The sequence below is a fragment of the Panthera tigris genome, chromosome B1, assembly GCF_018350195.1.
Source record: "Panthera tigris isolate Pti1 chromosome B1, P.tigris_Pti1_mat1.1, whole genome shotgun sequence".
NCBI lineage: Eukaryota > Metazoa > Chordata > Mammalia > Carnivora > Felidae > Panthera > Panthera tigris.
Genome location: NC_056663.1, coordinates 160562815 through 160588906, shown reverse-complemented (window position 1 = coordinate 160588906; position 26092 = coordinate 160562815). Strand labels below are relative to the sequence as shown.

The following is a 26092-nucleotide window of genomic DNA, read 5'->3' as shown; positions in this document are numbered from 1 at the left end:
GAGACAGTAACTTAGAAATCTGCCCAATTAACCAGCACACAAGAACAAGTAGGCCAGCCGGACCGTGCCACTTGCCAGGCCTGGCCGTTGTGTAACTGCTACCAGGTGTCACGCTGGAAGGCTTGGATCTTGATTGTAGCCAGAGCTAAATGTAACTGATTATGTAATTTTGAGCTGTTCCAATTTTTTTAATTAAAAAATGGTTTATTGGTTCATTATTAGCTCCGTGTTCATTGTAAAAAAAAAAAAAATGAGAAGGTAAGTCAAAAGAATGAAATTGACACTCTCCATAACCCAGGGATAACCATTGTTAACATCTGAAGTATCCTTTCAGGGTTTTCCCCCCACCCCTACTGGATTTATATTTAATTCTACTGAAAGAATCTATCGTGTGGCATTCGGAAGGATGGGTGACAAAAAGAATGTTGGTATAAGGGCATCTGTCTTAGAATCTCGATTCCCGTCTAAGTCCTATCCAGTTATCTTTCCCATCTCTGTGTAGACCCTCCCCCCTCACCTTGAATCTCTGCGCTAAACAAAAATTCACATGAACAGGTAGATGTGTGGCTATCTTACGGCCCGCTATTGCAAAATAGTGGAAATGGTGCCCCCCACACAGGGAAGTCACCATTAGTCTCTTCTTCTAGGTCCCTTCTTGTGATTCTAATCGAATTCCTTTGACTCTGGGGACCTTGTTCTTTTGGAGGGGAATTAATTGTCCACGCAGCTCTGCCCCTGCTCCACATCCGAGGTACAGTCAGTAAGACGTGGTTCTGCCCTTGAGTACGTAGAGTCTGATGGAAGAGGCAGACCAGGATGTCATATAAGAGGGTCAGGTACCCTAACATGCTGCAGGAACAGGGAGGAGAGACCAACCAACTTGGCTTTGGAGAGTTGAGCATGGCTTGAAAAAGGAGATGACACTTGAATGGAGTCCAGAGAGACCTGCCGTATGGCGCCTCCCGTCTCTAGCAAATAGCATTCTCCTAAAGTTCCACTGTTTTTTTGTGTTCTGTCCTACTTTTCAGCCCAATCACACAGTTGCCCATGATAATTAAATGAGACTTGCCAGATGGATGCTTTTGCAAGACGATGGCTCGTCTTCTTGCTCTATTTGTGAAAGCTGGCATTGGATCCAAACTCTCAAGGAGGCCCCTACCTTGAGATCGCTTTGGAGTGCCGCTCTTTCGTGCATATTAGCCAAATGGCCTGCCCATCCGCGGGGCCAGGCTGAGTGGCAGGTGGGTGTGCCATGCATGCAGACGCTCTGATCCCTGCCAAGCTGTTTTGCCTGCAAGGAGGTGAGGTGCCGAGAGGTGGTTCTATAACATTCCCTTCCTTTGAGGGAGTTAGCTCCTAAGCTTCCGATCTGTCCGTCTTAACCTTCTCACCACGTGTATTTTCCCAGTCAGTTGCAACATACTCGATGTCAGATTCCCAGTGCATTGAGTTACAACACGTACACGTTATCACGTTATCTCAAGCAATTTGTACGTCACTGGAGAGAGTATTTAGAGTGGCAAATACAGTTAAATTAGGCGGTGGCAAACTTGATTCACCAAGGAGGGTTGGTACTCTGAATCGAAAACGATAACTGAATCATTAACAAACTAATAACAAATAAATCTATTTCATTTTTGTGCATATCATTCTTCCTTCTTGGTGTGCTCTATCTCATTTAATTGTCATAGCATCGCTGTGAAATGGGTACTGTCATTATTCCCACGTTACGCACCAGGAGGCCTGATGGAGGGCGGGTTCCTGGTAAGTGTGGGCGCCCTTCTGCAGGCCCGGCCACCACGTGTGCGGCCTCCCATAGTTCTGTGCCTGATGCTGTGCTAAGGATTCAGGGTGAGCATCCCCTCGTCCCTGCTGTCGGATGCTCACAGTCTGGCCTACTCGTTCTCAAAGGGTTAGCAGTCTTCCAATGTATCTCCAGGAGAACAACTGAACGTAATAAGTTCATTTTCCTTTCACTTTAGAAATAATCTCAAGAATTTGCAGTGCTTTAGGGCACTCTTGATTGAATACCTGTTGATTATTGTAGTTACCCAGAAATGTCAAATTAGAGCATGCCTGCTGATACAATTTACTTTTTCAGTGATTGTACACAGGCTTAGGTGTATGTATGAATAAAACTCTCGGGCTGGCTTCCTGTTACAATTTTCTGTCCATATTTTGCATTTGAAATAAAACTTCAGAGTTCAAAGCCCATATTGTATTCTACTCTTCTGTTTGGGTTTCTCCATAAATAGTATGATTCTGTTCTTTCATTCGCACCCATTCCCTTCTGTCCCAACCCCCGCCCCCACCCTCACCCCCAAAAGAGGACCTTCCTGAGATGGGCAGAGGGGACTTCTTCTTTTCCTGGAACTCCTCTTAATTTCATCCATTCCAGTCCGTGCCATAACTGGAAATTCCTATGGCAGGTTCAGTGATGTGAAATTCTGGTGGCAGGAATCTTAAACGCGATTTCCACCTTCCCAACAGTCTGGCATCCTAAAGTTCGGATTAGAAGCCGTCTTTCCGATTGCCCCTCACAGGAAACAGAAACCCTGCCAGGTGGTCCTGCAAACCCCACTTCAGTCATCCCCGAACGGGGAGCTCTCGGGCACCCTCACGTCTGCAGTGTGGACAGTCCACGCTGGGGTTGGGCAGCTCTTTGTAAGCCCCTCCTGGTCTGATCCTCACTTCTGCCTCCCTCCCTGCTTCAGATTCTCCCCTTTGAATGTGTTCCCTCCGGGTCCTCTTCAAACCTCAAGAAAGTTCTAAGGACTTGAAAGCAAGGGAGGGAGGAAGTCTTGGTGAGGTTTTCCAGCAGTCTGACGTATGACCGTCTCTCTTTTCCTGCAGCAAAACCAGAAATCCTGACTCATGAAAGTCTCGTGAGTGGCATACTACAGTGTTTGGTAGCTGGATTCCCGGAGCCCACAGTAGATTGGTATTTTTGTCCAGGAACTGAGCAGAGGTGAGGTGATGATTTTGGGTACCACTTGACATGCGTAAGGGAAGGACTGTAATTTAGTTGAATTTCAGATATGTTTTCAGATTTTTTTTTTTTTTGGAAGCTTTGTTTATTTTGTTCTTCTCTCCACGTGGCTTTGTAGGGGGCACAATCGCTATATTTTTCGTGGGAGACATTAATTTTGTTTGCTGAAAAATGATTACTGAGCGACTTCTCTATTTTGGTGGTTATCTTTTGGATTTATCACGCAGTTTCTAGCCTGCAGGTAGATAAAGCAATTTTCCAGGACAGAGTAATTAGATTTCCATTCTCTACACAGGAGGTAATGTGTGTGGGAAACGTGGCTGCAGTTACCATGAAAAAAATTACCTCAGAAGTTAATTGCCAAGTTACCAAAAAGTAATGATCGTGCAGTTACAACATACATATGGCATTTGTAAGCTGCGTGTTTTTAAAAGGTTTTCTCCTTGATTAGGTGCCCAGCCCCTGAGCAGAGCACATCTGGCATTGTGTTTTCCTCTCCCTCGCAATCTGCACTTAAGCCTTAAATTGTCCTTTCACATTACCTGAAGATGAAAATGGGGTCAACATTGCTGTTTTTATCCATCAGACGCTGTTTTGTGCTCAGGCTTTAAAAGCCCAGTGTAACATCACCATTGAATAGTCAGGATAATAATAGGAATTTTATTTTTCACAGAATAGACCTCTTTATCACAACGAGTTGGAAGAGGTTACGTAGGATTGTTGTTTTCAGCGGAGTTTTAGCGGAATGTTTTCTTTGGGGAACAATAAGGAGGGCTCGAGACCCCTGGAAATGCCCCGGCAGTGGCAGTAACCCCAGCAGTTACTGTTATATGTGCGGCAAATGTTTCTGGAGGGCAGCTGTATGCTAGACACCGGTCTGGTGAGCAAAACACACCTGAGTCCCAGCTTTGTGAGTTTATGTCTAATGGGTAGGGGTCCGCGAAAGATGAAATGAACAGCTACCGTGATCGGGTGTTAAGTGCTAAGGGGAGAAATAAAACGAGGTGAGGGAATAGAAAGGTATTGGGTGTATGGAGGACATAATTTAAAATAGGGTCGTCTGGGTCTAGCCCCTGATGGGCTTTGCTGCCTGGAGTACGAGCCGATGGTACAGCTTCTGTCTCCCTACATGAAACCTGGAGCTTCAGGGTCTCAGCCGCTGGGGATTTGGGGGCCGCCCTGTCTTCATCCTTGTAGACGTTAACTCTTTCCTCCTCTAGGCTCTTCTTTCTCAACGCTCATGTACCGTTGAAACCGGTCATGAAACCGCTCAACGGAATAGGTGTTTGAATCGGGATTCGAACTCCTGTCTCACTCCCTGGATCTTCTTGTCCACCATGCTGTTCTTTCTCACTGTGCCAGGGAACCTAGTGCCCATCTGTCCTTCCGCTGTTGGTTGTAAAAGGAAATTCCTGATTATGACCTGCTAACTTAGTTTGAAAAGTATGCCAAACCCATTGTATTTCATGATGGTTGATCTTTCTGGAGTAAATCGGGTTGTTATTTTTCTTTCCTCTAGATGTCCTGTTCCTGTTGGGCCACTGGATGTGCAGATGCAAAACTCATCTGTATCGCCGTCTGGAAAACTAGTGGTTCAAAGTTCCATCGATTACAGTGCTTTCAAACACAATGGCACAGTCGAGTGTAGGGCTTCCAACAATGTGGGCAAGACTTCTGCCTTTTTTAACTTTGCATTTAAAGGTAACAGCAAAGGTATATTTCTTTTTAATCCAATTTAAGGGGATGTTTAGGCTCTGCCTGCCATATCAATCATGATTTTCAGTCCATTCCACCAATGGCCATGTCATTTCTGGTAATTTCTACATTGTACCATGCCGTCATCAAACTCACTAAGTTTCATTCTGCACTGTTTGTTAATAACACGTATGTAGTGATTTTAACTGCACACTTTATATTTACATGTGTCTGTGCACATATGTATGCATGCATGCATGTGTGTGTGTGTGTGTGTGCGTGTGTGTATAAAATGAATCGCATATTTCCAATCATTTCCATTTAAAGGGGGTAGAGAAAAAAATAGGGGAGTGTATTTACCGTATAGCCAAACATAACCAGAATTAGGGCAATTTAGAAATTTAAATTTAATTTAAAATTTTAGTTATTTAAAATCACATTTTAATACATCGCCAGGCACTATATCAGAAAGCTAACACTGCCTTTTATGAAGTCACGTCAGTAAACTATTTCTTTTTTTTTTTTTTAATGTTTATTTATTTTTGAGACAGAGACAGAGTGCAAGTGGGGGAGGGGCAGAGAGAGAGGGAGACACAGAATCTGAAACAGGCTCCAGGCTCTGAGCGGTCAGCACAGAGCCCGACGCGAGGCTCGAACCCACGGACTGTGAGATCATGACCTGAGCCGAAGTCGGACGCTCAACCAACTGAGCCACCCAGGCGCCCCATGAACTATTTCTTTAATGTCTGCAAAATTTGAATCATGAGTGACTGACTACCTCTGCTAACATAAGTTAAATGATCCTTGTGGACAAATTGATGAATTGGTATGAAGTTAGAAGACAAAGAAACCGGGCGCCTACATTCTTAGGGCTTAGTTTTTGTTTTCTTGAGTTGGCAAAGATGTGTGCCAAAAAGTTGTGTGTTTTCAGTTTTGAGTAATGAGGGAAGAATCTTCCATTGTTCTTCATCATAGATTTTTTCTTTTTTTTTTTACTCAGGCAATGAAAGAACATTTTAAAAATGTTTTCTTACAATGTTTTCTTGGTTGTAAAAGAAATTCTTGCTCAATGTAGAAAATTTGGAAAATGCAGGGAAGCATAAAGAAGAAAGTTTAGACCCTCCAGAAAGGAAACTTCTTAAAGCTGTCCAAAGCAGGAATTTGGTTGAAGTACAAAACTCACTCGTATGTTGTTTTTTGTTGACAAGCGGCATAAAATTATTCTTATGCTACAGAAATCTCAACCTCCACAGGAGCCTGGTTTAAGTTGTTATTTGAAAAGATTCCTTTGAATAACAAGAGTAAGATAATAAATGAGGCAAGGAGGGAGAATGCCCATGGCTTTGAACCCTGCCATGGGCTGTAAAATGGGAGATGGGCGAGTTTGGGGTCAGGTGGATAAAGATCCGTCCCTGCTAATAGATTGTGATTCCACATTCCCCTTTCATTTTAGAACAAATGCATCCTCACACCCTGTTCACACCTTTGCTGATTGGTTTTGTGATCGCAGCTGGTATGATGTGTATTATCGTGATGATACTTACCTACAAATATTTACAGGTAATCCTTTCTTTGCTCTCTCCCCTAATAAGCGCTGTAATGATTGAGATGTTCATCATTAAAAAACGATATACCTTTCCCTTTCTCCCCCGACCAGAAACCCATGTATGAAGTGCAGTGGAAGGTTGTCGAGGAGATAAATGGAAACAATTATGTTTACATAGACCCAACACAGCTTCCTTACGATCACAAATGGGAGTTTCCCAGAAACAGGCTGAGTTTTGGTCAGTATGAAGCCGGGGCTTTCCGTGTAACCTCTCTGGGTGCGCATAACAAAGACTTTAGGGAACCCCAATAACTTCCTTTGTTCTGTTGCACCTGAAACCGGGTTTTCTGTGAAATGTCACCACCTTTGATAGAGTTGGCCTACTGCACATTATAGGGAGATGTCATGGACAGATTTGTCCTTAATTCTGTAACAGTTCCTTGATTGTTGAGTTTGAGATTACGCAGGTGGTCCGTTGGTCCCAACACCACCACGTGCTCTCTTCCCTTCCTTTCTGCAGGGAAAACCTTGGGTGCCGGTGCCTTCGGGAAGGTGGTTGAGGCCACTGCATATGGCCTGATTAAGTCGGATGCGGCCATGACCGTTGCTGTTAAGATGCTCAAACGTAAGCTTTTCTCCTGTAGGCTGCTGCATGCCCTCAACATTGGCTTGCCAGATGTACTTTTTGCTAAAATGAGATCTCTCTAATTTTAGCAAGTGCCCATTTAACCGAACGAGAAGCCCTCATGTCCGAGCTCAAAGTCTTGAGTTACCTCGGCAATCACATGAATATTGTGAATCTTCTCGGAGCATGCACCGTTGGAGGTAAAGCCATGACCAAATTACCTTTTATTATCTTTCAAATGATCAAAAAAGGGGAAATTTTCATACGATTTCGACAATGCTCGATTACAAGCTTCTTGCAAGATTTTTGCCCAGGTTGTTACCTCTTGCTTGATTTCACACCTCTGCTCCCAAAAGTGTTGTTCTTCAGAGTGTGTATTTGAGTTTTATCGTCATGGGTGGGACAGCCCAGGACATACCCTAGTTACTGTCACATGTGTTGCCTCGACATTGACCTCCTGAGGATCTTGAGAATGTCTCCTCTCATCCAGCACGTCTCCCGATCTTGCAGGCTTTATACTTTGCTGGATCATTTGTAGTCACTAAAGGGTTAACATTCATTTGCATGTCATAATTAAAGATAGACTTCGAAGCCTGCCAGTTCTCAAATAATGCACCAAATGAGGCAGACACTTCACTTCTGCAAGAAAATAAATTTCCGGTCTGAAGCCGTTCTGAGGTAGAGCCTTCCATCAAGGATTTCTGTGATGTTTCCAGAAAACATGTTGGTCCAAAGGACCAGATGAGCCATCTTCCTCAAGATGTACAGAGATTCGCGGTCAAGTTGACGGCCTCCATAATTTCTTAAAACAGCCCCCGTGAAGGTGGCATCCACATCATGCATGGTTCACCAACATGTCTGCCCAAGTGAAATAGTTGCCTGTTAACTTCAGGGCTGCAGTTGTAGGCACGGTCACATATCAGCCGGCTGTTCCGTGTGGTTGCTTTTTCTTATTATGCAGTTTGTTCTCTGCATCATTTCCACAATAACGGTGGGAGAGGGTGTGGAGCCCCTGCAAACAGAAGTGAATCAAAGGATTCATGGAGGAAATTTGATAGTCGTACAACATTGAAAGCGGTAACTCTTTGTAAAGCCAGCAGTCATGCCTGGCTCCAAGCACTGACATCACTTAGAAAGGCAGGTAAAGGGGGCTTGCTTGTTCAGTTTGACCCCACAGAATGCTATTTTTTGCCAGCGGTGTCAATAGGTAGGATTGTATTGGTACTAAGTGGGCTTGTCAAACGAACCTGAATGTTAATGGTTATGATCACTCCTGAGTGTAATTATGGGGGGGGGGGGCACAGCATTGTCTATATATCTCATCTCTCTTTATTTAACCTTCTCTTATATGCTTGTAGGGCCCACCCTGGTCATTACTGAGTATTGTTGCTATGGTGATCTTTTGAATTTTTTGAGAAGAAAACGTGATTCATTTATTTGCTCAAAGCAGGAAGATCATGCAGAAGTGGCACTTTATAAGAACCTTCTGCAGTCAAAGGAGTCTTCCTGGTAAGGCTGATTTACATAAATAGCTGTTGACAGGCAGTTCGAGGGGTCATAAGGGTTTGCAATCAAGGCCGATTGTTAAAAAAAAAAAAAACGTGAACAGAGATACTTCGAGGCACAAAATCAGAATTATTAAATCATTTAGATGTCACCAACAATTTAGAAAGTTCGAATAGTGTTTGTAAAGATTTGAATAGTGTTAAACTTAGATTTCCGTTGATTTTTTTAAATGCATCTTTCGTTTGTTTCAAGGCATTAGTTCTGTTCAGTCGAATGAATTCTGTACCTGTTTCTCTTATGACTCTGTTCTTGTGTGTCATTTCATTCACCCTGTCGGGCTTGCTACTGTATTGTTGAGTTGCCTCAGTAAACTTCTTGAAAACCTTTAACAGAGTGGCAGAGAGCTCTGAACGTATCTCTGCATGTAGGTTTCTCACCGTCTACCTGTGAATTATTTCTGTATACCTTGCCCTTTTTTAAAAAACTCATCATGCTATAAAAAGGCACAAAGACTAGCACATTTTTAAAAGTTCTATACCTTATTTTCATCTGTTTTATACTTAATATAGTTCTGAATTTGAATGATGTGTAAGGAGCTTCAAATTCCTTTAAGGAGGATGAATGTGGCTTACCAACCAGAATAGGATTCTTCTCTGCCATACCTTGCCCGTTCTTTCCAAAGGTTGAGATCCACCATTTATGAAGGTTTCCTAGATTCACCCAGAGGCCAGCAGAAATCATACTCCTCCCTTATGCTTTATATTTCTGAAATTGTGTATTGGATTTCTCCTCTGCCTTTTATTCACTCTGTCCCCCTGCATTTTGAGATGGCAAGACGTTGTCTTTCGAACTTGACTCCAGGCCCTCAAGAAGAGCAAATATTATTGGTGGACGGTTACCTCTTAAAGCCCTTTTCTGTACCTGCCCTGGCTAAAGTTTTAAACCCCAGGCGAAGGCTTTTTGTTTTATTTTTTTTTTTAGCCCAGTAAATTTGGGTAGTGTCAGGTGGTAGTAAAATACAGTACAAACCACCTTTGGTTAGTTTCTCCAGAACATATGCTCTTTGTATAAATAAATGAGCCACTTTGCCTTATTTCTAAAAACCTTGGCCCCATAGATATTTTTCAACTTTCTGAAATAATGGCCTAAATTGTTCAATCCGACGTGGTGTTCTTTGTGCACTGGGATCCCATATGGGACTGGAACCACCAGCATAATCTGAAGGAGATTGTTGTCACAGTGTTTCTATGCTAATCAGAAGCAGGAAGTACTAGAAATCTTGAAGACTTTCCAGCCAAATGTTGCAGATTCAAGAGGTCCAGATGGTTCAGAAAATCATCCAAATTATTGGTGTTTATCTGAACTAAACTTGGTTTTTTTAAAACCTTCTTCCATCAGTCGCTATATGTTAACGATCCCTGCCTTCCCCCCATAACACATCTCAGAAGTTCTTGCCCTTTGTGTCTTGTCTCTTTCATCTTGTCTCTTGGGGCTAATTTAGAGAGTTTAAGGGGATGGGGGTTAATTTTTTTTACTCTCTGTTTCCCCATTAAATCCCTGGTGTCAAGAGATGGGGAATTTCTAATCCCCCATCTACGATTGAACACAAAACATGCCGTCTCATTCCTGGGGATTGGACCCTAATGTTGAATATTAAAATCCCCTATCTTATGAACAAGATTTTCTTCACTCAGACCTGGCAGTACTCTTTGAACAAAATCAGCCTGTTCTGTAAAGAAGGGAATGAGGGTATAGAGCCTGCCCCGTGGGTACTCCCCTTTTTCCCATTTTGTTCAGTCATGATTTGATGGATGGATATTTCCTCTCTCCCAGCAACGATAGTACTAATGAGTACATGGACATGAAACCCGGCGTCTCTTATGTTGTGCCAACCAAGGCAGACAAAAGGAGATCCGCCAGAATAGGTGGGTACCTTTTTCATTTCGAGAGGATTTCTCATACTGCTCTGAAATATCATACCGTGCCCCATGGCGACTGGTTCCCCGTTACAGTAGCCCCCAATAACAGTGCCAATGTTGAATGGCAGTTAAGGGTTCCAAGTGGGCATTGGGGTCAGAGCGTTTGTAACTGTGTATGCGCATCTTACTGCATGTATGAAAATATATGTGTATCAAATATGTATTTTGCAGATCACAATGTATCAGATGCATGTTTTACATATCAAAAACATGAGGTTTTTGTATTAATTCCCGATCCTGCTCCCCTGAGGCCCCAGGTGATGAATATTAACTTTGTGCTTGAGCACTTCCGTTTCCTCAGCACCGGGGAGATGACCTGCCTGCACGTTCACATCAGTCCCTTCGTTACCAGCCCTTTGGTATCCCTGTTGTCACCATCTTCTGTTTTCCTTGCTTTGAGGTTTAATTGCTAACAAAGTCCTCCTCCTCCTAACAGGCTCATACATAGAAAGAGATGTGACTCCCGCCATCATGGAGGACGATGAGTTGGCTCTAGACCTGGAGGACTTGCTGAGCTTCTCGTACCAGGTGGCCAAGGGCATGGCATTCCTCGCCTCGAAGAATGTGAGTGGGCGTGGTTCCCGGGAAAGCACTCCCACACCAACCCCCCCAGCCCCAACCCCACCGAGCACTTTGGAGCCATAGTTCGAATGCACAGTGTCATTTTGAAGTGCAGTAACCAAAAACAGAGGAGATTTAGTTTCTTCATATTCCAACTGCTGTCTTTTTGGAATTCCTGTTCTCATTTATAAGCTTTAAAGTGCAAGCCTGTCTAAATGAGCTTTCTATGAATATTTTTTTTTTATGCATTGAATTCATTTAAAAACTTTGGCTTTTAGGATACGGGAGCTGCTCTTAGAAAATAGAGAGAATGATTTCATCAGCAAAAGGAAGGGGTACCTCATGCAGTTGCAATGCTTGGTGAAGCACATACTTGGGCTTTATTGAAGTTGGACCTCAAATATTGTATGGTTTATGAAGTGTGGGGGAATAAAGGAGTCAGAATGATAAGCATTTGGGGAAAAGATGGGGATGGGAAGAGAATGATAGAATCAAAACAAGGAACAGAGTCTCTGGAAGGGTGAGAGGGGTGCCCTAGCAAATGGGACTGGCAGACTAGGAGGAGGTAACAGATCCTCCCCGTAAGTGTCACTGGTGACATTTCCAAACAATTACCAAACTAAAAGAGGATGTAGAATGGCTGAAATAAAGAGCCTCTTCCCTGTGTCCTTGGGAGACATCAAATTGAAGTTGCAAACACATTTCAGAAACTCTATAAAAGGACATTCAAAAAGAAGCATGCAAAATGAGTTTTCAGTTTAAAAAGTATGATGTGACTATTTATAATGTATTTTCCTGTGAATGAAAGCAGTCCTAAGAGGAAGAAAATGTATTCGAGTTGGTTTTGAAAGCGATTGTAGTAATTAAGGTCCTAACGATGCGAAACACACATCATTCAGAGCGTAATTTAGATGTTTATTTTTGGTGCACCGAATAGCTTCAGTGCGAAGCCAAGTTACTGGACCTGTGTGACAGAAGCAGCATCCTAACATTGCACGTAGTTTTCATTCTTGAGGAGTTTAAAATAAATGTAAATGGTTTTCTTTTCTCTCCCACTCTCCTAATAGTGTATTCACAGAGACTTGGCTGCTAGAAATATCCTCCTTACTCATGGTCGAATCACAAAGATTTGTGATTTTGGTCTAGCCAGAGACATCAAGAATGATTCTAATTATGTGGTCAAAGGAAACGTAAGTACCCGCTCTCTGCTTGACAGTCCAATGAAGGATGTTAGTTTCAAGTTTTTCTAAGAATTGCTTTTTATGAGTTTCGTAATGCAAATCCTACCTTTGAGATAGCATGCATTTTAGCAGTCAAATTAAGTGTCCTTCAGCAAAATTTGCATGGTATGCTGAACATTACTACAACTAACATTCCGATAATAGAATTCCTAATTCTAATTGTGTAATTATGGGGCATGTGAAGGAAACAGAAATAGCCTTAATTTTCATTATAGCCTGAGAATAGCAATGAACTCTGTTTTGTTCAAGTGAAACAAATGTGGGCCTGAAGGTCACAGCGGGGGAATTTTATCTGGAGATTGACATGCTATGTGAAAAAGATTAAAATCTAAGGTTATGTTCAGAATTAGGTATGTAGAATGTCGGATCTTATAACCAATAGAGAGCATATTAAATAGTTTCGTAAGTAATCATGGGCTTATAGAACATAGTGATTTTAGTTCAGAGTGCTTTATTTCGTTGCCAGTTTTCATTGTATCCTGAGAACAACCCCTGGGTGTTAGAATGCAATGTCTTCACTCTTTCAGAGTTGGAGAAACTAAAGCTCAGTATGTTTTCTATGTTTTAGTAATAAACATCACTGATTCTGAGATGACACAGGTCGGTTAAAGGCTGAATCCAGAGCCCATGATCTACAAGCAGCATCCCGTTAGTGTGGGAAGCCATATAGTCCCATGTATATATTTTTCTGCATCTCTTTCCTAGGCCTGTTTCCCCAGTCCAGATTTATTCCTGATGGTAGCTGTGTGTGTGCCTTAGGATAATGTAATATTTTGTCCTGCGTCACTGTGGCCATCTCTATGGGTAGGCTGTACTTGGCTTGGTTTTACAGAAGTGTTTGTGGCTTTCCTTCCTGATCAAGGCATGTATTTCTAATAAATCTCTTCTGACGCTGCACTTCATTATTACGAGGGTTAATGAAACCAAGTTCTCTCCATCCCGGTGCATGCACTACTGGAAGAAAGAATGAGAGGTAGTCCCCGATCCAGGCCTTGGAATAGTGACAGAAGGGCAAGAGGAGGAAGACGGCAGTTTCTGGACTGCCGTTGCCGAGCTCGGATCTGGTTCCATCATTTAATGGCTCTGTGATGTTTGGCAAGAATTACCCGGGGCCTCTCAACCTTGCTTCTTTTTCTCTTCTTGGGAAATGATACTGTCACCTGACTCATCAAGTTGTTAGGAGGGTTAAATGAGTGAATCTAGGTGAAGTGCTTAGAACTTTACAGAGTTCAGGTGCGTTGCAGCCAATATGCACGTGGCGGTCGTTCTTCTGACTGTTCTTTATAGATGTCTTATGTGGGATATAAATAATCATGACAGTGGTTATGCTGCAGCTTCTTAATAGCTTGTGATTGGTTCGCGACCTGTAATGAACAAGGATGGGTTAGGTCCCACCAGGCTTCTAGATTGTGGGCTCCAGCTCAAGTCTGTTGCACGAACCAATTACAGATCTCTCTTCACCAGGCTCCTGGGCAAGGAGGATTTATGGGACAAGTTAAAAGCAGGGAAACTCCCACAACATGTTACTGCCTCAGATTTGCTACATCATAGTCATGTGACATCTCCCTGTGTCAGCTTCTCAGAAAGTTCTTCCATTCCTCGTAGGTTCTTCGTCATATTTCTGCGGGTGAAGCCAGCGGATACCTTGTCAGAACATTGTCTTAAATGCATAAAATAAAATCTATAGGATTACCAAGAAAAGCAGTTAAATTGGAATATAGTTATCAAAATATTAAAAAAGGATATTTTTTGACATCAGTACGCGTGTTTCTTTGTTACACGGAATAACCTGTTCTAGCCGTGGGTCTAAAAACTGATTTCAAAGTGGTGATGAACGTAAACACTAATCATGATGGAGGTGTCTGCAGTGACTGTTGGTGATGGAATCACAGGACCTGCTGACATTACTGGGCTTTATTGCTTTCATCCAGAACTTAAGGAAATGCTAAACTTCATTTAGAAGTTAGTGAAAATAAGAATGTGTGGCATTTTTTTTCCCCTTCCAAGTCCACAGGCCCCTGAGTTCGGGACACCTTCAATCTCAGGTTAAAGCTCCCTGTAGGAACTTAGGTATAAAATCTGGGAGGGGATACTGGAATGTGTCCTTCCTTCCTCCCTTCCATCCTTCCTTCCCTTTCTTTCTTTTTCTCTGTCTCTTTTTTCTCTTTGTCTCTCTTTTTCTCTCTTCCTTTCTTCCTCTTCTTCTTCCTTCCCTTCCTTTTTCTTTCTTTTCTTTCTCTTTCTTTCTTCCTTCCTTCTTTCTTCTCTTCTCTTCTCTTCTCTTCTCTTCTCTTCTCTTCTCTTCTCTTCTCCTTTCCTTTCCTTTCCTTTCCTTTCCTTTCTTTTCCTTCTTTTCTTTTCTTCTTCCTTAATTTCTTTTTCTTTCTTTCTTTCTTTCTTTCTTTCTTTCTTTCTTTCTTTCTTTCTTTCTTTTCTTTTTTCTTCTCTTCTCTTCCTTCCCTTCCCTTCCCTTCCCTTCCCTTCCCTTCCCTTCCTTTCTTTTCTTTTTTTTCTTTTCTTTTCTTTTCTTTTCTTTTCTTTTCTTTTCTTTTCTTTTCTTTTCTTTTCTTTTCTTTTCTTTTCTTTTCTTTTCTTTTCTTTTCTCATCCCTGCTGGCTAAAATAACTTTAACACTAGAAAAACAAAATTGTCTTCCCAGTTTCAATCCTGAATGGATTAAGAGAAGGACTGAGTTAGCTTTTTGTGGTAGATTAAGATCCAGGCATCCAGAATGTCTGTAAGAGCAATAGTCCCAGCAAGTCTGACTCGATTTTAGCAGAGAGACTTCAGGATGTGAAGTTCAGCTGTTGAATGTAAAGACCAGTCTGCCACTTGCCACCTTGGAATAGTCCTAGGCACCATGAGCCGCCCCTATTTATTGTGTGCTCGCTTGTGCAAGGCAATCGTTTAGAGATTGGTCTGTCGGCAGTACTGTGGTAAGCACTTTTACCTACGTGATCTCATTTAACCCACCAAACAACTCATGAAATATGAAGTATTATTTTTGCTTTCTAGCAGCCTATATTGAGATTGTCTTTTTAAATTTTTTTTTTAACGTTTATTTATTTTTGAGATAGAGAGAGACAGAGCATGAACAGGGGAGGGGCAGAGAGAGAGGGAGACACAGAATCTGAAATGGGCTCCAGGCTCTGAGCTGTCAGCACAGAGCCCGACGCGGGGCTCGAACTCACGGACCGTGAGATCATGACCTGAGCCGAAGTCGGACGCCTAACTGACTGAGCCACCCAGGCGCCCCGAGATTGTCTTTTAATTACAGATACTTGTGACCTTCCCAGTGTACTCATGAAGGATGGTTTGGGTTTCATAGGACAGAAAACCCAAAAGAAAAGTAAAAGAAGTGTAGTAGCCGCAGGCCACGGCTGGTGTAGAGGTTCTGTGAAGCACTCAGGACCAAATCCTTTTACCCTTCCATTTTCTTATATCTCTGGTGTAGCCCTCCTGTTCTTGGCCCAAGGTGGCCACTGGATAGCCAGCCACCACAGTCGGAAGGCAGGGTGGAGGAGGGATGAGAAGGGAAGGAGCAAAAGGGCACATGCCAGCCATCTTTTAAGAAGGTCTTCCTATAGTTGCTGTATCATACCTACAACCTGGTGTCCAGACTTGAGTCGCATGGCTACACCAAGCTGCAAAGGAGCTGGGAAATGTAGTTTTTATTGTGGGAGGCCATGTTTCTATCAAGGAAAAGGGAAAACACATTCAGTGGTAACTCACAAACCTCTGTTACTCAAGGCCAGTGACGGAGCCAGGATTTGAACCCATGTGTCTGCCTCTGACGGCTGTGCTCTTAACCGCCATGCTGTATTGACTCAATGTCCCGCTTTTGAAAATGGGGATAGGATCGTGTGAGCCCCCAGTTTCAGAGGTAGTAGGAGTCATCTGAGGTCCTAGGGGAAAAGGCTTTTGTGAGATGGCGGGCAGTCAACTTCTCACCCTCACCCCCTCAGCAGGAGCAATGTCTACAGGATTTTTTTTTTTTTTTTTTTTAGCTTCTTAATAATTAACCTGGCCGAATCTGTTGTGCTTCCATTACAGGCTCGGCTACCTGTGAAGTGGATGGCACCTGAAAGCATTTTCAACTGTGTGTACACATTTGAAAGTGATGTCTGGTCCTATGGGATTTTTCTGTGGGAGCTGTTCTCTTTAGGTAAAATGCCTTGCCAAAGGCACCTTGGTTAGACTCAGCATCTTCTTTAAGGTTCGTCAGTGTCTTGCTTGCGTATTAGTAACACTGATTTGCAAACCGTTTGTGCCTCAGGAAGCAGCCCCTACCCTGGAATGCCAGTCGACTCTAAGTTCTACAAGATGATCAAGGAAGGGTTCCGAATGCTCAGCCCTGAGCACGCACCTGCTGAAATGTAAGGGCCGACACGTTTTCCTTCAGATAGTGCTTCCCCTTTTATTTTCCTTTACGAAGATAGAAACCCAGATGTTAAGGGTTTTCACTGGTACGGTTTGAAATGTCAATGTCACCTGGTTCCTTTTTATGACATCTTGATCAAATGTCATTTTTGTAGCTTATTTTCATAATCTCTTGTCACCAAATATGTGGAAAGTTTCAGCCACCTTTCACATATACAGTGTTTTATTTCATCATGCACGTGCCATTCAGTATGTCCGTTTGCACGGCCCTGGAATTTGAGATTGTCACATGGCATACGCCGTGAGAAGCCAGGTTAACGGCATTGGGGGGTGATAGGAAATGGCTTTCTGCTTTGCAGGTATGACATAATGAAGACTTGCTGGGATGCTGATCCCCTGAAAAGGCCAACATTCAAGCAGATCGTGCAGCTAATCGAGAAGCAGATTTCAGATAGCACCAATCATGTGAGTTCCCTCTGGCCAGGCGTAGAACCTCCTTCCTTTCTCTTGGTTCCAGATGCACCCTTCTGAGGCTCTGGGGGTGAAGACCTTTACTCATCCCTTCTCTCCTTGGCTTAGGTGGCAAACTGGGCTTTGGGCAGCCACGTAAAGCAGTGGAAACAGTTCTTTCTGCCTGGCTCCCCTTTCTGAGCCTAAACACATGAGATGAGAAGGAAAAAGAGTGGAGGGCTTTGCATGCAGAAATGTGGAAGCGGAATGTTTCATAAGGATGCACCGTGTTTCCTCCCCCACCCCAAGTGCCGGTCATGGGGTCGGCGTGTTCTCTGTGTCACGTGTCATGGCCCTTCAGCCTTTGGACAGTGGGGTAATGTGAACTAGAATGAAGGCATAGAAAAGACAGCTTGTTACTGCAGTGAAATAGACCTTCTGCTCAAACAAGCATAGCCAGAAAATGGTAGCTAGCTGTCATGCCCACAAGCCATATAGAATGAAGAGCTGTTTGAAGTTGGGAGATCCCTCCCAGTGATTTGGGGAGGGGGGGGGGCGTTCAAAACTCAAATCCATTATTTCTTCTCCTGCTCTTAAGGAAGAATTCGTGATCCTTACTATAACTTGGATTTATTTAAGCTGCTTTTTTTTAATGGATCGTGGCTCGGAGCTACCTTTTCTATGAGCACACCACTGATATTTTTGGGTTAAAGCTTGCTTTTCCGGGTGTCCGAGCAGATTTCAAATACAACAGCATTTCCCACCCCTGGAAGGGCCACCGATTTCCCAGCAAATGACATCAGCCATTGGGTTCATCATTGGCCTCAGAGGTTTATAAAGCTTTTTAATAGGTTAGATAATACTTGCTTCCAGATGCATCCCAGCACATTTTTTTTTGCCATCACTTTTTATGTATCAGACCTGGGGGGAAATGAGGGCTAAAACAAAGCTTGTGTTTCCTTTTGTCAATAGGATTGGGGTTTTGGCTGTGAAAGTCTTGTAAATCTCCTCCCTTTAAAAGGCCTTGTAAGTTATTTGCGATCCCGAAGCCCAAATGGGCCCCTTTGTCGTTGTGTTCGTGGTGTAGGGACTGGCATGTTAACTGTGGGCTTGTTTTCCTCAGATTTATTCCAACTTAGCAAACTGCAGCCCGAACCGGGAGCGCCCCACAGCGGTGGACCATTGTGTGCGGATCAATTCTGTGGGCAGCAGCACATCTTCTACCCAGCCTCTGCTGGTCCACGAGGATGCCTGAAGCAGGAGGAGCGCCGGGGTCTCCCCAGCGAGAACGATCCCTCTTCTTTTGGTTCCTATCCTGGTTATTTCATTCCCCCTTCAACTCGCATCCTGTTCCAGGGTAGAGGACACCCCGCTGTAATCCCGTCTTTACAAGCACACTTCAGTGGCCAATGATTTTTGTCATCAGCCACCACGCTATTGTAAGGGTTCGAACTGCACATATCCCCGATAACGAGGCAGCCCCCATTAACGAAAACAAAACAAAACAAAAACAAAATGCAGACTTGGAGCAAGGGAGGGTGGGATGGGCCACACACCCTGGGGCCTTTCCAAGGCTTCTCCACTTTCTGTTTGAAGAGCAGAGTTGATAGTTTATTTGAATAAATGGCAGTAGTCGCCTTTGGGCCTCATAACCATCCATAATGATACGATGACGCAGCAAGATTAGAAGCTGAAACCTGATCTCTTGATGTGGAAAATGGAATGTTATTAGAACAAAGGGCAGAAGTCTATGACTATCTGGGCTTAAGAAATCTAGGATTTCTGTGCTGAGGAATGAGACCTAGGCCATGGAAAAATGCTCCCTGAGCAGGAGTATAAGACTCGCTGCTGGGCATGAGCCTTTTTACTACTGACCTGGTCTGTAAATAGAGTTCGCTATTAGGGCGCTGAATCAGAGAGAAGGCCTCCCCAGCCAGCATTTGTATATACTCATCTATAAATTGTACATGTTCATATATTGAGGAGAGAAAACCCACAAGATGTAGTTTCTGGATATGACCCTGGCTCAAGTCTGCTGTGTGTAGAAATAGATTAAGGGCCAGACAAATTTGAAGGAAACAGTGCTTTTTTTTTTTTTTTAAGAAAAAAAAAACCATAATTGCCAAGCACAATCTTAACAAAGATCTCCTTTTGTAGCCTATGAACTTGCTCTGCAGATGCTCCAGAACAAGCCTACCAGCTTCAGAATGGCATTGTGCTCAATGGATTGGATGCCATTTGAGAAAGTGACTGACTGCATGACTCCCTCGGGAGTGACAAAACAGTGCTGTTTTAGTTTGGATCCTTCTGTAGCCAGACATTAAGTTTAGATTCAGCCTCCTCTGCAGGCATATCCTGGACGCCGGGCCAGTACCTATATAAGTGTGTATGTGTGTGCGTGTGTGTATGCTTGTAGACAAATATTTTGGGGGGTATTCTTGCCTTGAGCCCAAGAGGGTCCTTCAACACTCAAGAAGCAGCTTGGCCTTCATCATCAGTACTGCTCTTGCTTCTCTTCACCCAGCTGTCCAGAGGAGCTTCCCGAAAGCTTACATAGCAGCCATGTAGGAAGCAGAGTGCTTGAGTACTTATTTATTTGCAATCCACCAACACTTAAAGCACTCTGATGTTTATATACTCAACATACTGTATCCGTTCCTTAGACGTAAGGCTACTCTCCCGCTGAAACATATTTAAATTGTACCCTTTGGGCTGTAGCCTGGATATTATTCTTAGAGTTGACTTTTTTTTTTTTTTTTTTTTTAATAACTCCCTGCCCAACCGTCAGAGGTCCCTGTGTATGCGGCCATGTTTGTTGTCTCGCGAGATTCAGGTATGCCGCCTTCACGGTTCCCCCTCCTGGGTCCCTTAGACTACATTTAGAGAACTGTGGTCGTTTAGCTGGAAGTAACCATTTGCACTGGAGTTCTATACTCTCGCACCTTTCCAAAGGTAACAGGTTTTGGGGTTTTGTTATCACGTAAGAGATTGTCGCTATTTGCCATACTTTGTCAGAGAATTTCCTTTGTGTTTCTATTGACTTTGATCATAGTAAGATAAGTGGCTGTTGATTGTGGGTGTCTAGGTACTTCAGGGGCACTTCACTGAGAGTTTTGTCTTGGATATTCTTGAAAGTTTATATTTTTATAGTTGTGTTGTTTTTTGTTTTTTTTTTTCCACATTGGATGTTTCTTTGCAGTGGCTTAATGTTTGAAATTATTTTATGGCTTTTTTTTTGTAAATATTGAAATGTAGCAATAATGTCTTTTGAATAATTCCCCCGCCCATGAGTCCTTGAAAATATTTTTTATATATACAGTAACTTTATGTGTAAATATGTGCGCGGTGCAAGTTTAAAGGATGTTGATGTTCCATGTGTTTTTTTCCTGGTGTATTGTCCAACTATTGACAGTTCTGAAGAATTCTAATAAAAATGTACATATATAAATCAAGTGGAACTTTTTTTATTATTTTTTCAAGCTTAGTGAAACTCAGCTTCAAAGTGTTAAAGGGCATTCAGCCTGACGTTAGAAAATTTGTACCTAGGGGTGCCTGGGTGGCCCGGTCAGTTAAGCATCTGACTTTTGATTTCGGTTCAGGTCACAATCTCACGGTTCATGGGATCAAGCTCTGTGTTGGGTTCTGTGATTCTCTCTCTCTCCCTCTCTCTCTCTGCCCCTCTCTCATGCTTGATCTCTCTCTCTCAAAATAAACATTAAAAAAAAGTTTATACCTGGTGTGCGTAAGATACAACCAAGGCCATCAGATCACTGGGGTTTATATACTTGAAGATTCAGCAAACACTTATTAAGAATTTAGTATGTGCTATATATTCTCATTTTGTTTTTACAACCCAAGGTCTCCATTTTATTTTATTTTATTTTATTTTATTTTATTTTATTTTATTTTATTTTATTTTATTTATATTTTAATTTACATCCAAGTTAGCATATAGTGCAATCATGATTTCAGGAGTAGATTCCAGTGATTCATCCCCTATGTATAACACCCAGTGCTCCTCTCGACAAGTGTCTCCCTTAATGCCCCTTACCCATTTAGCCCATTCCCCCTACCCGTAACCCCTCCAGCAACCCTCAGTGTGTTCTCTGTATTTAAGAGTCTCTTATGTTTTGTCCCCCTACTTGTTTTTATATTATTTTTGCCTCCCTTCCCTTATGTTCATCTGTTTTGTATCTTAAGTGAAGTCCTATGATATTTGTCTTTTTCTGACTAATTCTGCTTAGCATTATGCCCTCCAGTTCCATCCACGTAGTTGCAAATGGCAAGATTTCCTTCTTTTTGATTGCTGAGTAGTACTCCATTGTCTATATATACCACATCTTCTTTATTCATTCATCTGCCAATGGACATTTGGGCTCTTTCCATGTTTTGGTTGTTGTCAGCACTGCTACCTACATTTGCACTACTAGGTATATATCCAAGGGATACAGGTGTGCTGTTTCAAAGGGGCACATACACCCCACGGTCTCCATTTAAATTGAAAAATACGTATATGAAACATTTTGAGAATACTACACATTGCTACAATTATTATTAGGTCGACTTGTGTGAAATGACCAATTTTGTAGGCAAAACGATGGCGAAACAGCGACAGCGTTGTGTGGTCCAGTCTAATATAACTGGCCTGTTTCCTCCTAAAAGAGATTGTCGAAAAATTAACGTGAACTGTAAAGTAATTCACAGGGTTGACATGAGGCATCCCAAGAAAGTAGTTTGTGTTCTTGTTGGCTTGGATTTTGAAGAGAGGTTATTCCGTTGTGAGATGTTCATGCTCCACCCTTCGACCTTATTCTCACTTGCTTCTGGAACATTAAGTTCTGTCACTTGCTTGGAGGAAGCTGATTTGTGCCAGGTGGTTGGGTACTGTCTTGTGGCCAGAACATCCTTTGTGATCAGGAAGTTCCATCCAGAACCTCCACAGGGCCCGAGAGTCCTCCCAGCCTGAAACAAAGAACAACCACTAACCACGCGATCTTACTAAAAATGGGTTAGGCACATAAAAGATCATCAGTTTTGATTTTCTTTATTGACACGGCATCTATACCTATAGTAGAACCTCCAGAAAGGAAAGGGGAGAGGGCTGAAAGGTGACTGTAAAGAAGAGGAATCCTCTTAAAATCAGGGGGGAATTGTGTGGCTAGGACACGTCAATAGTCTGAAATACAGACCCACATTTCTGTCCGGCATTTTCCACTATTACAGGAATGAAAGCTGTTTGACCACAGAACAAAGGAGTCCTTTCTTTCTGAATGTTTTCAGTGTCACTTAGACTTTTTCATGTGTGTGAAATCTTGAGTTAAAAGCAGTCAATGGCAAGGGAACCTAGATGGCTCAGTCGGTTAAGCATCTGACTTGGTTTTGGCTCAGGTCATGACCTCACAGTTTCATGAGTTCGAGCCCCACAACATGCTCTGCGTTGACAGCATGGAGCCTGCTTGGGATTCTCTCTCTCTCTCTCTCTCTCTCTCTCTCTCTCTCTCTCTCTTTCTCTCTGCCCCTCCCCGGCTCACGCTGTCTCTGTCTCTCAAAGTAAATAAGTAAACTTTTAAAAAAAGAAAAAAAAAAGCTGTCAAAGGCTCCTGTATTACTAGCCTCTAGTTATCCCCTCACTGGCCCAGCTTTTAGTCACAAAGTAAGTATCAGGTGTTTGTCCTGGCTCAAACTAGGTTCAAATCCGAGTTCCAGCCTTGTCTCGACTACTTACTGATGTGTGATATCGGGCAGATTGGCTCTGGAAATCTGGTTCCATAATAGTGGGATCTGTCTCAATATACTAATATGAAGCTATCAAGACTGCATTCATGTGCCTAATACATAAATGGTCCTCACAAATGGTAACGTTTGTCATGGATAATTTGGCTCACTAGGAACGAAGAAGATGCTCCTGTACCAGCATAACCCAGTTGGTGTCCCATGTAGATTTTTGCCAGGAATTCAGGTTCCCTGATCAAGCCTTCCTTTCCAGCTTCTCTCATATTACCATAGACCCATGAACACACTGCATTCTTTCTGCCTTCACCCATTCAGACTTCATATGGTCTCTTCCCTTCCAATCAGCTCCCACCTTTCAAGACCAAGGAAACGATCTCAATTGGAAGTTGCCTCTCAATTCCCATGGCATTCTGTACCTGTACTTCTTACTGCTCTTAAAATCTATTCTGCTTTGGGGCGCCTGGGTGGCTCAGTCGGTTGAGCGTCCGACTTCAGCTCAGGTCACGATCTCGCGGTCCGTGAGTTCGAGCCCCGCGTCGGGCTCTGGGCTGACGGCTCAGAGCCTGGAGCCTGCTTCGGATTCTGTGTCTCCCTCTCTCTCTGCCCCTCCCCCGTTCATGCTCTGTCTCTCTCTGTCTCAAAAATAAATAAAACGTTAAAAAAATTTTTTTTTAAAATCTATTCTGCTTTATGCTGTAATTATTTTGGTTCTTACATCTGCTCCCCACACCCACCTTCTCCTGTCTTAAAATCGATTAGCAAAAATACCTGTATGTGCTAGGATCGCTAGTTTTATTGGTTATCATCTACTTGTCAAAATATTTACCCAAACATTCAGGGGTTAAATTTCTCAGAAGGTCGTGAGAGGTTGAGACTTGCCTAAGTTCACTTAGTACAACGTGGAGCCAGAATCTGAATCCACATCGGAGTCTCTGTACTTCCGTGGTGGCAAATATCACGGGTCAGCCCATGCTGGCGTCCCCCATTCCATGTCCACATGGACATCACTCATCTATCTATCATTCCTTCACACAGAGCCACAATGCCTTAGAAGTCCCGATCTTCTCCGGGAAGCCCATACAAATCCACTGGAGTTAGCCTCAGGCGAGACTTACCCATCACCCTTCGATGATTACCACGGTTCACATCAACACACAAGTGGCCTCTGTCTCACACACTCCTGAAGCTTCTAGCACAGTGCCCATGAGTGATTAATTAATATCTTTTAATGAATACTTAAACATTCCATCAGCATGGACCAAGGAAGAGTCATCTGGGAAGAAATGGGTCCAGGAAAGACAGGAAATATAAGACAACACAGCTTTTACCCAGAGTGGGGCCTGGGTAGGCAGCTTCATTTTATACTCACTGGGGGTGAGGCCTGGGGGAGAAGGGGAAAGGGGAACTAGGAAAGTTCTTTTGGGCAGCCTTGTTGAGGCATGCACACCTGCTTTGTGGGAAGGAGGACACGAGAAGTAGACAAAAGGGGTGACTCGGAAGGGTAGGGAGGAAGGGAAAGTGGCAGAACTTCTCTTCCTTAGTCGGAGTGGGGAGAGACACTAAAGTTGCCAGTAGGTCCCTGGGCTGGAAGTATAGAAATTGCAGACAGGAGACCTCTCCCAATCAAGGCTTGATCTTGGGAGCAGGTTGTTGGGGGCAGCATCTGCATGGAGAGTCACCCCCCCCCTCCCAGGAGGGGACCTGGGGCTACCTGGGCTGTATCTGGAAGTACCAGCTGGTCAGCCTTCTAGGGAAGTTTTGTGAAGCAAAGTACTCGTCCACTGGGGCTGTTGGAACAAAGCACTGAGCACTGGGAGCGGGGATGGGCGTGAACAACAGAGATGTGTTGTCTCACTGTTCTGGAGGTCAGATGTCTGAGAAGAACTTTGTTGGTAGGGTTGGTTCCTTCCGAGGGCTGCCGAGAGAATTTGTTTCATGCCTCTCTCCCAGCTTTGGGTGGTTTGCTGGCAGTCTTTGGCATTCGTTGGCTTGTAGATCTCTGCCTTCTTCACATGGTGTTCTCCTTCTCTGTGTATGTCTGTGTCCAAATCCCCTCTTTTTATAAGGATACCGGTCATGTCAGATTAAGGGTCTACCCTACTCCAGTATGACCTCACCTTAACTAATTGCATCTACAATGACTTTATTTCCAAATAAGGTCACTTTCTGAGGTAGTGAGAGTTAGTTACCATTATGACTTCCATATGAATTTGGTGGGATGTAATTCAATCCATAACAGAAGGGATTGTATTGTAGCAGGTGGCCTCGTCGTCACTAGAGTAGGAAAAATGGCTCTCTAAAAGCTTTAAGAATATGATCTCCAAAGTAAAAATTTCAAAGCATCCTTTTCCATTTTTCTATTGCTTATAACAGTGTCTAGAACAGTACCTGGTCTGTAGCAGACACTCAATACTCATGGAATGAATGCAGCTTCATGCAATGGGAAACCTCCTCGTTGCAACTTGCCTTCTGGCCTGCCCTCCCTGGTCCACCTGTTTTCCTTCATCACCCTTTAAAGTCTGGAATGCTGGGTCTGGTCCTTTATTTGTCTGTTTTCATTTGACATGCTCTCCCCAAGCTCTGGTCTATCTCATCCAGTCCCTGGGATGTGGATGTCACCTACCAGTTGACAATTTCCAACAATATTTCTGACATCTATCCCCTCAGATAGACTGTGGTGGCCAGGTAAAACAGACGACACCCAGTTACATGTTCTGTGTGCCATTTGGGACTCACAGATACTAAATATTATTTACCTTAAATGCAAATTAAACTGGGTATCCTGTATTCTGTTTGCTAAATCTAATCACCCTGGTCTAGATTTGGGGCATCTTGAAGCTAGGGACTGCACCTAATTGTTGACTATTCAAGGCCCAACCCATGGAAGAAATGTAGAATTTCAGTGATCTCTCTCTCTCTCTCTCTCTCTCACACACACACACACACACACACACACACCAACAACCCAAAAACCAAAAACCAAAAAAAAAAAAAAAACCAAAAACAGGAAGAATTTGATTTTCAGGAAGGTCTGCAGGTGGCAAGCCTTAAGGGGATTATTTCACCTTTATTCTTGAACAGTGTTTTCACTGGTAATAAAATTCAAGGACAGCAATTCTATTTGGTTCATTCATTTCAGCACATTTATTTCCACTCTTTTCTGATTTCCATCATTAACGTTGAGAAGTCAGATCAGTCTGTTCTTTTGAAGATAGTTATTTGTCTTTGTTGATTCTAACATTGTCTCTGTCTTTGGTCTTTGTAGTTTCACTATGATATGTCTAAGCTTAAATTATTTTTATTTATCTTATTAGGGATTCTTTGACTTCTAGAATCTGTGGATTTGTGTCTTTCATCAATATTGGAACATTCTTAGCCCTTTTTAAA

The 26092-nt window shown here is 43.0% G+C and overlaps 1 protein-coding gene across 1 annotated transcript in view; it reads left to right on the top strand.

Annotated features, from left to right (window-relative positions):
• The window catches only part of KIT (KIT proto-oncogene, receptor tyrosine kinase), an 86472-nt gene extending 66223 nt beyond the window's left edge, over positions 1-20249 (top strand). The window contains exons 8-21 of the mRNA XM_042984511.1: positions 2854-2968; positions 4509-4690; positions 6138-6244; positions 6342-6468; positions 6751-6855; positions 6945-7055; positions 8214-8364; positions 10195-10286; positions 10777-10904; positions 11969-12091; positions 16196-16307; positions 16419-16518; positions 16882-16987; positions 18096-20249. Coding sequence (XP_042840445.1) covers positions 2854-2968; positions 4509-4690; positions 6138-6244; positions 6342-6468; positions 6751-6855; positions 6945-7055; positions 8214-8364; positions 10195-10286; positions 10777-10904; positions 11969-12091; positions 16196-16307; positions 16419-16518; positions 16882-16987; positions 18096-18227 — 1691 coding nt within the window. The 3' untranslated portion in view covers positions 18228-20249. The remainder of the gene's footprint in view (positions 1-2853; positions 2969-4508; positions 4691-6137; positions 6245-6341; positions 6469-6750; positions 6856-6944; positions 7056-8213; positions 8365-10194; positions 10287-10776; positions 10905-11968; positions 12092-16195; positions 16308-16418; positions 16519-16881; positions 16988-18095) is intronic.
• Positions 20250-26092: the final 5843 nt, after the last annotated feature.